At 51.6% G+C, this 14,872-nt stretch overlaps 1 protein-coding gene across 9 annotated transcripts; it reads right to left on the reverse strand.

The window, feature by feature from the left end:
- Window positions 1-577: 577 nt before the first annotated feature.
- Window positions 578-10,036, reverse strand: ZNF683 (zinc finger protein 683). 9 transcript variants are annotated; one of them, XM_021668434.2, is made up of 7 exons: window positions 9,974-10,036; window positions 9,581-9,652; window positions 7,684-7,811; window positions 6,821-7,025; window positions 4,145-4,839; window positions 2,303-2,431; window positions 578-965 (listed from the first exon to the last, which is right to left on the reverse strand). In XM_021668434.2, exons 3-7 carry the CDS (start codon window positions 7,795-7,797, stop codon window positions 591-593), a joined length of 1,518 nt encoding a protein of 505 aa, XP_021524109.2. In that variant the 5' UTR covers window positions 7,798-7,811; window positions 9,581-9,652; window positions 9,974-10,036; the 3' UTR covers window positions 578-590. The 9 variants fall into 9 exon arrangements, with proteins under 9 accessions (XP_021524109.2, XP_012295667.2, XP_012295668.2 ...); XM_012440244.3 differs by lacking the exon at window positions 9,974-10,036 and adding an exon at window positions 9,938-9,971; XM_012440245.2 differs by lacking the exon at window positions 9,974-10,036 and adding an exon at window positions 9,888-9,925.
- Window positions 10,037-14,872: the final 4,836 nt, after the last annotated feature.

Below are 14,872 nucleotides of genomic sequence, written 5' to 3' on the forward strand. Positions count from 1 at the left end.
GCCTGTAGCCCTAATCTGGCTGCAACCTCCACGCCTTCCCTGAGCCTGGCACCCTGTTAGCCTAGAGTGTTGTGGTAACTGGCCCCCGTTCACAGAGGACATCATGCTTCTGGGTCGTGAGTTGACGCTGATATCTTGAGTCTCCTTCCTCGATACCCCTGCAATGAGAGGCACCCCACAACGACCATGCAGGGAGTACCGGCTGAGGGGCATGTGGCAACATAGGAATGGTGAGACCCAGGTGGTGGGGGCAGCAGGACCCTCTCAGGTGTTGGGAACAGCACAATGTGCCCATGCTGGGCAGCACGGTCAGCACCCTACAGCCCACTGGAAGGTTGGCTGGCTGTCAGTGAGTAGACAAGGAGGGCCTTGTCCTAGATGGGGCGTGGAACCCAAGCCCAGCGGAGGCAGATGGCTGCAGGCACCCACCGCATGCACAGGCAGCACAGGCTCTTCCCAGCTGAGTCCCCTGACCTGCTCCCAGGTGAAGTGTGAAGTCTGGCAAATATACGGTGGCTTTCCCCCACTGCCCCACCCCCACCCAACTGTTGAAGCTCAGGAAGTCTCAATGCTTTAAAGAAGAAACGTTTTTATTTGTTCTGCCCCTGCCCTCTCCCCAGGGGAGTCCTGGCACTGCTCAGGGGGCTCACTGCTCTTGCTTTCCCCTGAGATGTCAAGGACACCTTGACCTCCTCTCTGTCACAGCCCATGTGTTTCTCTGATGCCACTGCCATAAGATCTAGTGCCCCCTGGCGGCACTGGGCCAGGCGGGCCGGAGGGGCCAGGGGCAGCTGAGTGTGCACCAGGCCACAGGGCTGTGGGGCATGCAGCCGATTGTGCAGCTTCAGGTGGATGTGCTGAGTGAAGCGACTCTGGCAGACCCTGCACTGGAAGGGCCGGGCCCCCGAGTGCAGGCGCAGGTGGGTCTTGAGGTTGCTGGAGCTGCTGAAGCGCTTGCAGCACACCTGACGGGAACGGGCACTGGCATCAGCTTTGTCTTCTGGGCTGGCTCAGGTCTTCTACTCCCTCTCCGCATCTTGGAAATACCCATAACCCACCTCTCTTTCCCTCCAGGCCTGGAAGCTTTTCCAGTGATTTCTCCCTGGGACCCACAGTATCTAGTACATTAGAACCAGGCTGACTTGGGTTAGTGTCCTTCTTTTACTCCATGTGTGACCTTGTAAAAGTAACTATTCCTCTCAGCCCTTCTCTCCTCATTGGTAACGTTGGTAATTAATACCTAGATTCATTGATATAGTGGACTGAATGAGATGATCACATAGAACTCTTAAGTGTGAAGCTGCAGCTTCAGTGGATGTAATTAACATTTACTGGGGGCTGCCACATGCCTGCAGTTGGTTTCACCTAGTCTTCCCCATGACCCTGGGGAAGCATGACTAAGTACTAGCACAACTCCTATATCACAGTAAGAAAGCAGAGGCTCAGAGGAGTGAAGCCACTAGCCAAAGGTCACACAGAAAGTTGGAAGGAGAGCTAGGATTTGAACACAGGTGGCCTGACTCTGCAGCCCAGACTCCATCATGACACCACTTTCATTTCTGCCCCTGTAAAATGAGAAAGAACCCCTACCCTTTTGACTTCCCAAGGGATGTGGCCAGCTCACGGAAGGTGAAGGCTAACATCGATTTAATGGTTTTTCTACTTGGATACCCTGGGTACACTATAGCATTAACTCCTCCAACAACTCTGGGAGGTAGATAATGGGTATCCACTCTCCATGACTCCCAACTTCTTCTTCTTCTTTTTTTTTTTTTGAGACAGAGTCTCACTCTGTCACCCAGGCTGGAGTGCAGTGGAGCCATCTCGGCTCACTGCAACCTCTATTTCCCGGATTCAGGCAATTCTCCTGCCTCAGCCTCCCGAGTAGCTGGGACTACAGGCACGTACCACCATGCCCGGCTAATTTTTTTGTATTTTTAGTAGAGACAGGGTTTCACGGTGTTAGCCAGGATGATCTCAATCTCCTGACCTTGTGATCCACCCGCCTTGGCCTCCCAAAGTGCTGGGATTACAGGCGTGAGCCACCACGTCCGGCCGACCCCCAACTTCATTATTCTCTCCCCAAAGACATACATCTCGATTCCCTCCTTCAGGCCCTTGGAGTGACCTTCAGTATTACCCATTCCAGGCTGAGGGATCATTTTTAGTTTTCACCGCCCCCCTTCCCATCTCCACTTGGTTAGGAGGACTGGGGAATGGAGGTTGCAGGTGCCATCCTCCCAAGGGCCTAAAACTCTTCACCAGCCGATAGGAGTACAGGGCAGGGGGAGGAGGATCTCACCGGGCACTTGTGGGGCCGCTCTCCAGTGTGTACCAGGTGGTGCTTCTGCAGGTGGGCGAGCTGGGTGAAGCTCTTCTGGCACAAGGCACACTGGAATGGGCGCTCCCCGCTGTGCACACGCAGGTGGACCTGAGTCAGACGTAGGAGAAATGCTGCCAAGTGCCCAGCACCCCCAGCAGGGCCTGAGGTCCTCTCTGAAACTCTGCCCACTTCCCTGCAGGACCCCTTATTGGCATCCAGGCCTCTCAATCCCTCTCCCTCCCTGTCATCTCCCTCAGGGCCCATCATCCCCAGGATACTTCCACTCTTTCTGCTGCCCTGTAGGGGAGATGGCAGTGGTCAGAAGGCCAGGTAAAAGGTACCCCAGGTGTATTGTGGAGCACGGCTATTCAAAATGTGGTCCACAGACCAGCAGCACTGGTATCACACTTTGGGAGCATGTTAGAAATGCAGGTTCTCAGGCCCGGCCCCAGACCTGCTGAATAAAAAACTCTGGGAGGGCTAGGCACACGCTCATGGCTGTAATCCCAGCACTTTGGGAAGCTGAGGAGGGAGGATCACTGGAGCCCAAGAGTTCAATACCAGCCCGAGAAACACAGTGGGACCCCTTCTGTACAAAAAATTTAAAAATTAACCTGGTGTGGTGGTGTATGCCTGTGGTCCCAGCTACTGGGGAGGATGAGGTGGGAGAATCCCTTAACCCCAGGAGTTTGAGACCAGCGTGGGCGACAGAATGAGACCCCATATGAAAAAATAAATAAAAATAAAAAATAACCCTGGGACTGGGAGCTGCTCTGGAGGTTGAGGTGGGAGGATCGCAAAAACTCTAGGAATCTGCATCTTTACTAGCTCTCCAGGTGGTCTAAGGCTTATGGAAGTTTAAGAACTCCTGCCCTGCAGGATCCAGTAGGGCTTTTCCCTGTAACCACAAAGTGCCCTCAACTTCAGCGCCGGCCAGCGAGTGTACAACTTCCGGCCTTTGCTAACGCACTGAGATGCTCCCCTGGGCGCCCCCTGCTGGGCGATGCGTATGATGAGGCCAATCGCATCGGCGGTCGCGCGGATTTGTGGGAATCCCATTTGAAAAAGGTTGGCCATCGGACTGTGGTCTAGACTCACCAAAATCCACCTGTTCCCTCATCTGACTGCCCAAAAAAATAAATAAGAAGCTTAAGTGGGAGTCCAGAAAGGATGGTTGTCCAGGAAAGGGCTTTCTTTGCCCAGAGCAAATGTCGAGAGACTAAACCTAACACTACCATTAAATCGGGGTAATCTTAGGCAAACGCTGCCACTTAAAAGCCTCAATCTCCCCATTTTTTTTTTTAAGACGGAGTCTTGCTCTGTCGCCCAGGCTGGAGTAAGTGGAGTGATCTCGGCTCACTACAACCTCTGCCTCTCAGGTTCAAGCGATTCTCCTGCCTCAGCCTCCTGAGTAGCTGGGACCACAGGTGCACACCACCGTGCCCAGCTAATTTTTGTAATTTTAGTAGAAACGGGGTTTCACCATGTTGACCAGGCTGGTCTCGAATTCCTGACCTCGTGATCCACCCGCCTCAGCCTCCTAAAGTGCTGGGATTACAGGCGTGAGCCACCATGCCAGCCAGTCACCCCATTTTAATCTAAATGAGATGATGTCATAGGCAGTCCTCTAAGGTGGCGAGGACTTTGGTGGCCATCTTATCCTATGTCTCCACCCAAGTGAACCATCCCAGGCCACTAGGCCCTAGAGGCTACCCAGGAATGCCTTCTAGCTTTGAGGTCCTTGCTTCTAGAATCAGATTGGGGTGCACGGGTGACCCTGAAGGATATTAAAGGGAGCAGCAGCGCCCAGGAGGCAGATACCTTGAGATTGGAGAGCTGCCCAAAGCTCTTGCCACATACATTGCACTCATACAGGATTTTGCCATTCTCCTTTTTCAGCGGGTAAGGCAGGGCTGCGGTGCCTGTCCGGGAACTCACAGAGAACTGCCTTGCTGGAGATGCCATGCCACCATGCTTCAGGCCTGAGGAGTCGGTTGGGGCAGCTCCAGTGCCTTGATTTCGGGCCTGGGAAAGTAGGGCTTGGCCAGAGGCTTGGAAGGCCCCTGGGTAGAAAAGCAGGGTCTCCCACCCAGCGCTGTGGTGCCCAGCCTCATTGACCATCATCATCAAGCTAGGCATAGCCATGGTGGGGTAGGAGGTGTCTTGGGGCAGCATGAGGAGGTGGGGACATCGGTCAGAAGGTAGGGCTCCATAGTTGAACAGGTGGGGTGGAGGCAGGAGAAGTGGGTATCCAGCGTAGACGGTATGGAGGCAGAATGGGAGGTCCTTGGAGATGGAGGTGTCAGGGGGGCAGGGGCAGAAAGCCAAGGGTCTGGGGCTCTTTCTATTCTGCATTGGTGGTGGGGAAGAGCTGTTATGAGGCAAGAAGGCTTGGCAGGGGGCCCCCTCGCCAGCTCTTTCTGGCTGTTTTCCCATCTTGTCCTTATTCCATGGGTGCTTGATTGTGAGTTTCTTGTCATAGGTGGAGCTGGTATGCAGCCCTGGTGACTGGTGCTCTAAGCAGGGAAAGGAACGTGGTCAGAGCCCCACAGTCTGGGATGAAGTTCTGTCCCCCATCAAACGCCCCCATCAAACCTGCCCAGCTCGGGGCTGAGAAAGACCTCCAGCCTGCGAGCCTGCTAGCATTTCTGTAGTGCTGAACAATTTCAGGGGGAGAAAACAGGTCAAGGTCCCTATTAGACACCCAGGTTGAGAAATCAGGTGGGCAGATAGATAAATTAGGTTGGAGTTTAAAGGAAAGGTCTGATTAGCCGGGCAAAGTGTCGGGCACCTGTAATCCCAGCTTTTCGGGAGGCTGAGGCAGGAGAATCACTTGAACCCAGGAGGCAGAAGTTGCAATGAGCCAAGATCTGGCATTGCACTCCAGCCTGGGCAACAGAGCAAGACTCTGTCTCAAAAATAAAATTAAAAAAAGGAGAAGTCTGAGCTGGAGACATAAATCTGGGTGCTCTGGGCACAGATAAGATCACACAAGGGTGAGGCTAGATATGCTGTGTCCAAAATGGCAGCCACTGCACATGTGACTGGATTTACATTAATTAAAATGATTATAATAAAAAATGGGCCAGGCACAGTGGCTTATGCCTGTAACCCCAGCACTTTGGGAGGCCAAGGCGGGTGGATCATGAGGTCAGGAGATTGAGAACATCCTGACCAACATGGTGAAACCTTGTCTCTACTAAAAATACAAAAATTAGCTGAGTGTGGTGGTGCGTGCCTGTAATCCCAGCTACTTGGGAGGCTGAGGCACCAGAATTGCTTGAACTCAGGAGGTGGAGGTTGCTGTGAGCCAAGATCATGCCACTGACTCCAGCCTGGCAACAGAGCGAGACTCCGTCTCAAAAAAAAAAAAATTCTAATAAAAAATGATGTTCATCAGTTGTACCAGTCACATTTGCAGTGCTCAGCAGGTAGATATTGGACAGCACCGGTATAGAATGTTCCCATTATTGCAGGGAGTTCTGCCAAACAGTGGTATTCTAGATAGATAAAGAGTACTAAAATGAAAAACCTATTGAAAAGTAAACTGTCAGTCAGGTGCAGTGGCTCATGCATGTAATCACAGTGCTTTGGGAGACTGAGGCAGGAGGATTGCTTAAGCCCAGGAATTTGAGACCAGCCTGGGCAACAAAGCAAGACCCCATCTCTACCAAAATAAGAAAATTAGCCGGGTGTTTGTGGCACGTGTCTATAGTAGTCCCAACTACTCAGGAGGCTGAGGAGACAGAAACACTTGAGCCCAGAAGTTGGAGGCTGCAGTGAGGTGTGATTGTGTCATTGCACTCCAGCCCATCTCAAAAAAAAAAAAAAAAAAGCAAGTTATCTTCTGTTTGGATCCTTATTTATTTACTCAATCAACCTCACTGAGCTGTTTCACTCTGTGCTCTGTGCTGGAGTCCTAGAAATAAAGGACACAGCAGAAGAGTCCTTGCCCTCCAGGAGGTCATCATCGCACAGGGAAATGGTGTGTTACAACAAAGCTAGAACACAGGTATAGCTGAGATCCCGCTTTTGTGGATGAAGAAACCAGACCTCAGTGTTGTGCCCAGGTCCACAGAAACAGAAAGGGCAGAACCAGGACTCCAACCCCAATTCCCTGACTCCAAGCTCAGTGCTCTTCTAAGATGCCTAGAGGACTGGGCATGGTGGCTCACATCTATAATCCCAGCACTTTGGGTGGCTGAGGTGGGTGAATCACCATCCCAACCCCCATGACCTTGGCTATGCCTACACCACCTCCCACACACATGCCTGAGAAGCCAGTGCTCAGCTCCCCTGGCTCAGGTACCACCACTTGAAAGCCCCCTGCACCCTCAGGCCAGGACTCCAAGGCCAAAATACGGAAGCAAAGTGTGCCTAAGGCTCTGTCTTCATCAGGGACACTGATTTCTCTCCACCACCCATCCCCACACCTAGCAGTGCCTCCCACCTCCAGCCTCTGCCAGGTGCAGGTGCAGCCCTGTGCCCTGGACTTACTCATGCTCAAGGCGTCCTCTTGGAGGCCCTGCAGGGCTGTGCTCAGGGGCGCTGGCTGTGGGGTGCACAGGTTCAGGTCCAGATCCTGTAGGCAGGCCAGCAGGGCAGACCTGCCTGGTGTCAGCAGCAAGGGACACAGCCAGCTAGCACAGGATGGGCCATGAGCATCCACTGTGTCTGGAAGTGGTCTGCAGGCTGAGAAGACCTGGAGGGCAGGGGCAAGGGGCTTGGGGGCTGGTGACTGGGATTCCATGGGTCCCTTAGATGGCTCCCACCCCTATTTTGGTTTCCAAAGGGAAGAATAAGCTAAAACAGCCACCATACTCCATTATCTGTTACTCAAATGGCGTCTCCTTCCCTTATCCAAAGTTCTCTTCCCTCAGGATTTTCCCACTCACTGCAAGATTGCCCTCCTCCTGTCCCCAGGGGCCTCTCTAGCCCTGTGCTCCCTCCCTGCCCGACCCCATATACCACTGACCACCCTTGTCCCCAGTGTATCTCAGACCATCACTGTCATTTGAATGCACCAAGGTGAACCCAAAGAAAATCCCCATCGAAGACTATAAACTCCACAAAATGGCCCTGAGCCCCTGCTTACTAAGGTCCAAGGCCATGGTCATAGCAGCCAAGCCTGTTGCATGAGGCTTATTCTCATTCCCCACAGGAGAGTCTGGGCCACCTGAGGCATGGGGAGAGGGTCTCTGGCTCCTCAAGAGAACATCCCTATGATGTGCCTGAGGCAGGGAGTGCTCAGGACTGGGGAGGAGGTCTAGGTCCCTTCAGACATTCCCCTTCTTCCTCCTAATGTCATCTCCTACCATAAGCAGACTACCCACAAAGGTAAGGCTGGGATTCTACCTTACCTGGTCACCTTGGAAGAGCTGGAAGTCCAGGCTGGGGGACAGGGAGCCCCCTGTACCTCCCAGGGCCTTGGGCTTGTGGCAACAACCCAATTGTGCAGCTGTTTCTTCCTTCATGTCCCCATTACCTGCTGGGAAGACAGGTGAGTTACAGGTAAGCTGTGAAGGTCTTCCAAATAAGAGTCTGAGTTCCAGGACTGGCTGTCCCATTAATGTGCTGTGTGACCACAAGCTATTCACTTCCCTTCCTGGCCTCAGTTTCCCTATCTGCAAAATGGGAAGATTGGACTAGTTGATGTGTAAGGATTCTCTGTGTTGACATTGAGAAGCCAGTGATGCTCTCCTGATAGGTGTGGGAAGATTAAATAGATATCAGGTGCGGTGGCTCAAGCCTGTAATCCCAGCACTTTGGGATACTGAGGTGGGAGGATCTTTTGAGGCCAGGAGTTCCCGACCAGGTTGGGCAACATAGTGAGACTCCCATCTCTACAAAATAAAAAAATATGGCAGGCATGGTGGCTCACGCCTATAATCCCAGAACTTTGGGAGTCCGAGGTGGTTGGGTCACCTGAGGTCAGGAGACCAGCCCAGGCAACATGGTGAAACCCTGTCTCTACTAAAAATACAAAATTAAGCCGGGCTCGGTGGCTCACGCCTGTAAGCCCAGCACTTTGGGAGGCTGAGGCAGGCAGATCAAGAGGTCAAGAGATCGAGACCATCCTGGCCAACATGGTGAAACCCCATCTCTACTAAAAATACAAAAATTAGCCAGGTATGGTGGCACGCACCTGTGGTCCCAGCTACTCAGGAGGCTGAGGCGGAAGAATCGCTTGAACCCAGGAGGTGGAGGTTGCAGTGAGCGGAGATTGCGCCACTATACTCCAGCCTGGCGACAGAGCAAGACTCTGTCTCAAAAAAAAAAAAAAAAAATTAGCTGGGCGTGGTAGTGCATGCCTGTAATCTCAGCTACCCAGGAGGCCAATGCACAGGAATGGCTTGAACCCGGGGGGTGGAGGTTGCAGTGAGCCAATATCGTGCCACTGCACTCCAGCCTGGGCAACAGAGTGAGATTCCATCTCAAAAAAAAAAAAAAAAAAAAAAGGGAGGCCCAGGCGGGTGGATCACCTGAGGACAGGAGTTTGAGACCAGCCTGGCCAACATAGTGAAACCCTGTCTCTACTAAAAATACAAAAATTAGCTGAGCATGGTGGCTCATGCCTGTAGTCCCAGCTACTCAGCAGGCTGAGGCACAAGAATCGCTTGAACCTGGGAGGTAGACGTTGCAGTGAGCCAAGATCTCACCACTGCACTCCAGCCTGGCGACAGAGTAAGACTCGGTCTCAAAAATAAATAAATAAGCTGGTCCGAAGGTAGTGAGTCATCTCAATTGACTGTTCACAGTCAGTTACAGATCGAACTCCTTGTTCTACTATTTCCCCTCTTCTCACTACTGCACTTGACTAATCTTTAAAAAAAATTTTAAGTAAAAAAAATTAAATGCAAAAAATAAATAAGCTGAGTATAGTAGCCTGTGCCTGTGGTCCCAGCTACTCAGGAGGCTGAGGCAGGAAGATTGCTTGAGCCTGGAAGGTTGTGGCTGCAGTAAACTGAGATCACACCACTACACTCTAGCCTGGGTGATGACAGAACAAAACCCCGTCTCAATCAATCAATCAACCAATCAATGGAGGTTAGCCAATCAGAGGTGAGGAGCAGAGCTGTCTTGAGAGAAGAAAAGAAGGTCTGCATGGAGGTTACTTCCACGTGAGTGCAGAGATCTGAGGGAACATTCCAGATTCTTCAGGACTACAGAGAAGCCACCCACTCTGTGTTGAGAAGGGTCCCTGACTCTACCAACCAGAGGCCCCCCCACCACGGGGAACATTGCAACCTCGCTCACCCGGATGGCTCTTCTGGACAGCTGAGGACACCAATGTCCTGTCACCCAGGCTGGCCAGCTCAGCACTCTCACCTGGGATAAAGCCTGAGTGAGTGGACCAAGGCCCCGGATGCCCGACTGGCCCAACAGAAAGACATGAGTGCCCAGCAGTCTGCTCACGCAGCACCAGGCTTCTCTGCCATCTTCCACGTGAGGCCATGCAGCACAGGGATCACCTCAACCCAGCGAATGCCCTAACACCCCTTCCCCGTCCCCCCAGGGATCATCCTTTGAACCCCAAATGCCCCTCAGACCCTAAAACCCTCACTCCAGTGTCTCAGCCCTCCAAAATCCCTTCTCCTTGCCCTCTTTCCTCACTCCTCCCGATGCTGCTTCAGGTCTCAAAGCAAATACCGTGGCCCCCAAGGGGCCGCTGGCTGTGGGGCTCTCCACTGGCGCTGCAGCAGTGCTCCTGGCTGGGAAGGAAGGAGGTGGGCAGCCAGGCAACAGCTGCCTGTGGCTGAGGCCCCGGTGGGAGTGAGAGATGGCAGGAAGGTGTTACATTTGAAGTTGCCACAGATAGGAAGTGGGGGCAGGCAGGCCTGGGGGCCCTGCAAGGCCTGGCAAGGAGGCACTATCGACTCAGCTTTGCCTACCTGTGGCAACTCCGGAGGACAACCTTCTGGTGTGGATTGCAATGAACTGGGGCTACTGGAATTTCAGGATGTGTATGTGAGGGGGTGGGAGGCTGTTATTTCTGTTCTCTAAGAACCCAGATGGCTGGGCAGGAGGACAGAGTAGGGTTCAAAGGTTGGACAGAGGGGGGCTTCTGTGGAGGGGAGACAAGCTGAGATGGAGACAGTCATTGAAGATGACAGAGAGACAGTGATGGTGACAGGTAGGGACAGGAACAGGCAGAGACAAGAACAGGCAATGTAGAAGGATATGGAATGAGACAGAGAACAGAGTAGGCCCCTGATCTCACAGAGATACAGCAAACACGTTTTCCTCCTCCTGGTCCCATCTCAGATCTCCTGACCCTGGAAAGTTCTATCTTCTAATCTAGAGGCCCCAAAAGGCAAAAGATAAATTCAAGGGCATGGCCAGGTGCAGTGGCTCACACCTGTAATCCCAGCAATTCAGGACACCAAGGCAGCCACATCTCTTGAGCCCAGGAGTTTGAGACCAGCCTGGGCAACAAAGCAAGACCTCATCTCTATGAAAACTACAAAATGTAGCTGGGCATGGCGACTTGCACCTATGGTCCCAGCTACTCAGGAGGCTGAGGCAGGGGGATCACTTGAGCCCAGGAATCTAAGGGTACAGTGAACTACTATAGCACCACTGCACTCTAGCCTGGGTGACAGAGAAAGACCCTGTCTCTTCAAAAAAAAAAAAAAAAAAAAAAAAAGGCCGGCGAGGTGGCTCACGCCTGTAATCACAGCACTTTGGGAGGCTGAGGCAGGTACATCACTTGAGGTCAGGAGTTCAAGACCAGCCTGGCCAACATGGTGAAACCCCATCTCTACAAAAATTAGCCAGGTGTGGTGGCATGTGCCTGTATTCCCAGCTACTCAGGAGACTGAGGCAGTAGAATTGCTTGAACCCAGGAGGCAGGGGTTGCAGTGAGCTGAGATGGCTCTGCTGCACTCCAGCCTGCACAACAGAATGAGACTCTGTCTCAAAAAAACCAAAAAAGCCAGGTGTAGTGGCTCATGCCTGTAATCCCAGCACTTTGGGAGACCGAGGTGGGCAGATCCCCTGAAGTTGGGAGTTCAAGACCAGGCTGACAAACATGGAGAAACCCTGTCTCTACTAAAAATACAAAATTAGCCAGGTGTGGTGGCACATGCCTGTAATCCCAGCTACTCCAGAGGCTGAGGGAGTAGAATTGCTTCAAGCTGGGAGGCAGAGGTTGCAGTGAGCTGAGATTGCGCCATTGCACTCCAGCTTGGGCAACGAGAGCTAAACTCTGTCTCAAAAAAAAAAAAAAGCCACTGAGATGGCAGATCTGTGGAGACCCCTCTCTATAGCAAAGGCTGTGGTGCCACATCCGGCTTCCAGGGCAGTGGAGGAAAGAAGGGGGGTTCAGGGGAGGCTGCAGAGTCTGTGCAGGGCTGGTCAGGGGTGTGATATTTGGCCATGGTCCTGTCTACTTCCAGCCTCCCTTGATCTGGTTCAAGCCTCACTCTCCAGCCTTCTCAGACCTTCTGTGAGCTTTTCTAACATCTTTTAAATCAATTCATTCTGCTTAAATCCTTCTAAAATGGTTTCTGTAGCTTACAACCGAGAATTCTACATTATACATGCCCAGAATAGAAGATAAAGTAATAAGGTTGCGGCTGGAATTGTCCAAGGATCAGAGTAAATAGCTGCCTTTAAAAACAGCTTTCTTGCTGTGTCTGGTACTGTGCTAGGGGCTTCATAAGCTTTATCTCATTTAGTCTTCACAATAAGCCTGTGTGGTGGATTTTATTATTAGCAACTCACCCAGAGTCACACAGCAAGTAGCCAAGAGCTCTTTAGTGGCACAGCTCAGACTCTGCCATCTCTTGCCGTGTCAGCTTCCCCCACTATGACAGCCACCCCTTCATTTCTGCCTCTCTTGCTTGGTCTTCTGACATGCTGTTCTCAGTTCTTGTCCTCCATCCTCAGTGGCCCCTCAGCATCATTCAGCTTAATGGAGGGGCTTGGTTCACCAAAACTCCACCCCCCAAAAGCGAGAGACTTCCCAGACCCCCAGGTCACAAGCCTGCCAGCCCTACAGTCTTGCTGGGAACCACAGGGAAGTGAGGAGCACTGAGTGAAGATTCCTCCCCTCCAAGGCACATCCCCACACACCATTGGCTTCCATCTGCCAGCTCCACCCACTTCTGATACCACACTCTGCTCACAACTCTCAGAACACTTTGCACGACCTCTTGGTAAAAATAAATAAATAAAAAAGGAAATGACCTTGGAGATTTACAGGTCTCCAATCCTGAAAGTTCCCTGGCTTGGCCAGGAAATGTCCCAGCAGGTGGGCTGAGGACAGACTCCCTCAGGTTCCACGTGGAGCAGCCTCTACCTGCCAAGCCCTTCCTTACTCCCATCTCCCAGATCCTCTGTCTGTGATGTCACAGGCCTAACTGTGATGTCACCTTGTTCTACATCCCCTGGGGAGGTAGCATAAAGGGAGGACCATGGTCTTCTGACTGGGGAATCAGAGCAGATGTCTTGACCCAGACCAGAGACCCAGGCCAAGGAAAGTCTGTGGCCATAGGAGTGGGCTTGGGAAGTGTGGATAGAGGGGAAGTAGGGAGCTGAATCCAGGTGCAGAGGCGGGGAATGTTTAGGAGGCCTCTGAAGGGGAAGTGCTCCACAGTAGGGGACAAAAGCTGGAGGGGCTGGGTCCTCGGGCTCCTGGTGCTCACTGTACACTTTCTTCTCCCTTTCATTAGTTGCAAAGTAATACATACATACTACTGGTAAATATTTCAAACAACAGAAAATGTAATAACAAAAATGGAAGCGCTGCCTCCTTCTCAATTTCCCAGTGGTCAATGTGAACTGTTTAGTGTTTACCCTGCCAGACATTTTCCTTTTTTTTTGAGACAAAGTCTCTCCCCTGTCGCCTAGGATGGAGTGCAATGGCAGGATCTCGGCTCACTGCAACCTCTGCCTCCCCAGGTTCAAACAATTCTCCTGCCTCAGTCTCCCAAGTAGCTGGGATTACAGGAGCCCACCACCATGCCCAGCTAATTTTTGCATTTTTAGTAGAGACGGGGTTTCACTATGTTGGTCAGGTTGATCTTGAACTCCTGACCTCATGATCCTCCCACCCGTTCAAGCTGGGACTACAAGCATGCCATGCCCAGCTAATTTTTTTTGTATTTTTAATAGAGATGAGGTTTCACCACTTTGGCCAGGCTGGTCTCGAACTCCTGACCTCAAGTGATCCACCCACCTCAGCCTCCCAAAGTGCTGGAATTACAGGCATGAGCCACTGCACCCAGCTGACATTTTTCTACCAACAAACAGGTAAATTAATTTTTTTTAATTGTGGGGTGTTTTTGTTTTGTTTTGTTTTGAGATGAAGTCTTGCTCTGTCACTCAGGCTGGAGTGCAGTGGCATGATCTCAGCTCACTGCAACCTCCACCTTTCCAGTTCGAGTGATTCTCCTGCCTCAGCCTCCTGAGTAGCTGGATTACAATTGCACACCACCACACCTGGCTAATTTTTGTATTTTTAGTAGAAACGAGGTTTCACCATGTTGGTCAGGCTGGTCTCAAACTCCTGACCTTGTGATCCACCCACTTCAGCCTTCCAAAGTGCTGAGATTACAGGCATGAGCCACCTTGCCTGACCCATGGTTTTTTGGTTTTGTTTTTGTTTTTTAGAAATGAAGGGATTTATTGAAAATGAAAGTACATTCCACAGTGTGGGAGCGGGCCTGAGCACAGGAGCTCAAAGGTCCTGTTACAGAATTTTTGAGAGTTTATATACCCTCTACTTTGGTGCCCTATGCAAATAAAGATGATGAAGTAAAGTTACAAAGTCATTTATTCGGGGTATGCCCTGTGGAGAAGATATTTCCTGTCATAGCTGATGTGTGAATCGGCCTTATGTTTCCTGCCCCACCTCCCTCCTAAGAGATGTGATCTCCACAAATCTTTATGGGATGCAGAGGGACTGATAGCCTTTTTTCTGCAACTGCTTCATGCCAGCTTGGGGCATAGTCCGTACCTATTGGGGATCACGGAACTCTCACCCTGTTCTCTCTAGTGGAGCCAGGGTAGCTTCTTAATGGCCAGGGGTGGTTTCTTCACCAGGAACTGGCTGGAGCCTTTGTTGCATGACCATCTGAAGCTCGATGGTCTCCTTTTGCTGGCATGCCAGGTTTCTGGGTTCTCTCTCCCTGAGCAACCCTAGGGACCCTGCTTGACTCTTCCTCTGGGCTGGCTTACCAAAATATGTCACTGGTGGAGGGTGTCCAGGTTCTTGGCATCTTGAACAAAGAATTGGACAAAAAGCACAAAGAAAGGAAGGAAGGAAGGGATTTCTTGAAAATGGAAGTACACTCCACAATGTGGGAGTGGCCTGAGCATAGGAGCTCAAAGGCTAAGTTGTGTTTTTTGTTTGTTTTGAGATGGAGTTTTGCTCTTGTTACCCAAGCTGGAGTGCAATAGCACGATCCCTGCTTACTACAACCTCTGCTTCCCAGGTTCAAGTGATTCTCCTGCCTCAGCCTCCTGAGTAGCTGGAATTATAGGCGCCTACCACCATGCCCGGCTAATTTTTGTATTTTTAGTAGAGATGGGGTTTCACTGTGT

The sequence above is a fragment of the Aotus nancymaae genome, unplaced genomic scaffold, assembly GCF_030222135.1.
Source record: "Aotus nancymaae isolate 86718 unplaced genomic scaffold, 86718_ANA_hifiasm-v0.15.2.pri h1tg000053l, whole genome shotgun sequence".
Taxonomy (NCBI): Eukaryota; Metazoa; Chordata; class Mammalia; order Primates; family Aotidae; genus Aotus; species Aotus nancymaae.

What these genes read in the sequence shown, in the direction of transcription:
- ZNF683 (XM_012440240.2), bottom strand. Translation starts at nt 9,779, where the DNA reads ATGGCCTCACGTGGAAGATGGCAGAGAAGCCTGGTGCTGCGTGAGCAG. An exon ending in TGTCCAGAAGAGCCATCCGG is followed by an intron (nt 7,812 to 9,580) that starts GTGAGCGAGGTT and finishes CTGTCTTCCCAG; the next exon opens with CAGGTAATGGGGACATGAAG. An exon ending in AGAGGACGCCTTGAGCATGA is followed by an intron (nt 4,840 to 6,820) that starts GTAAGTCCAGGG and finishes TTCCCTGCTTAG; the next exon opens with AGCACCAGTCACCAGGGCTG.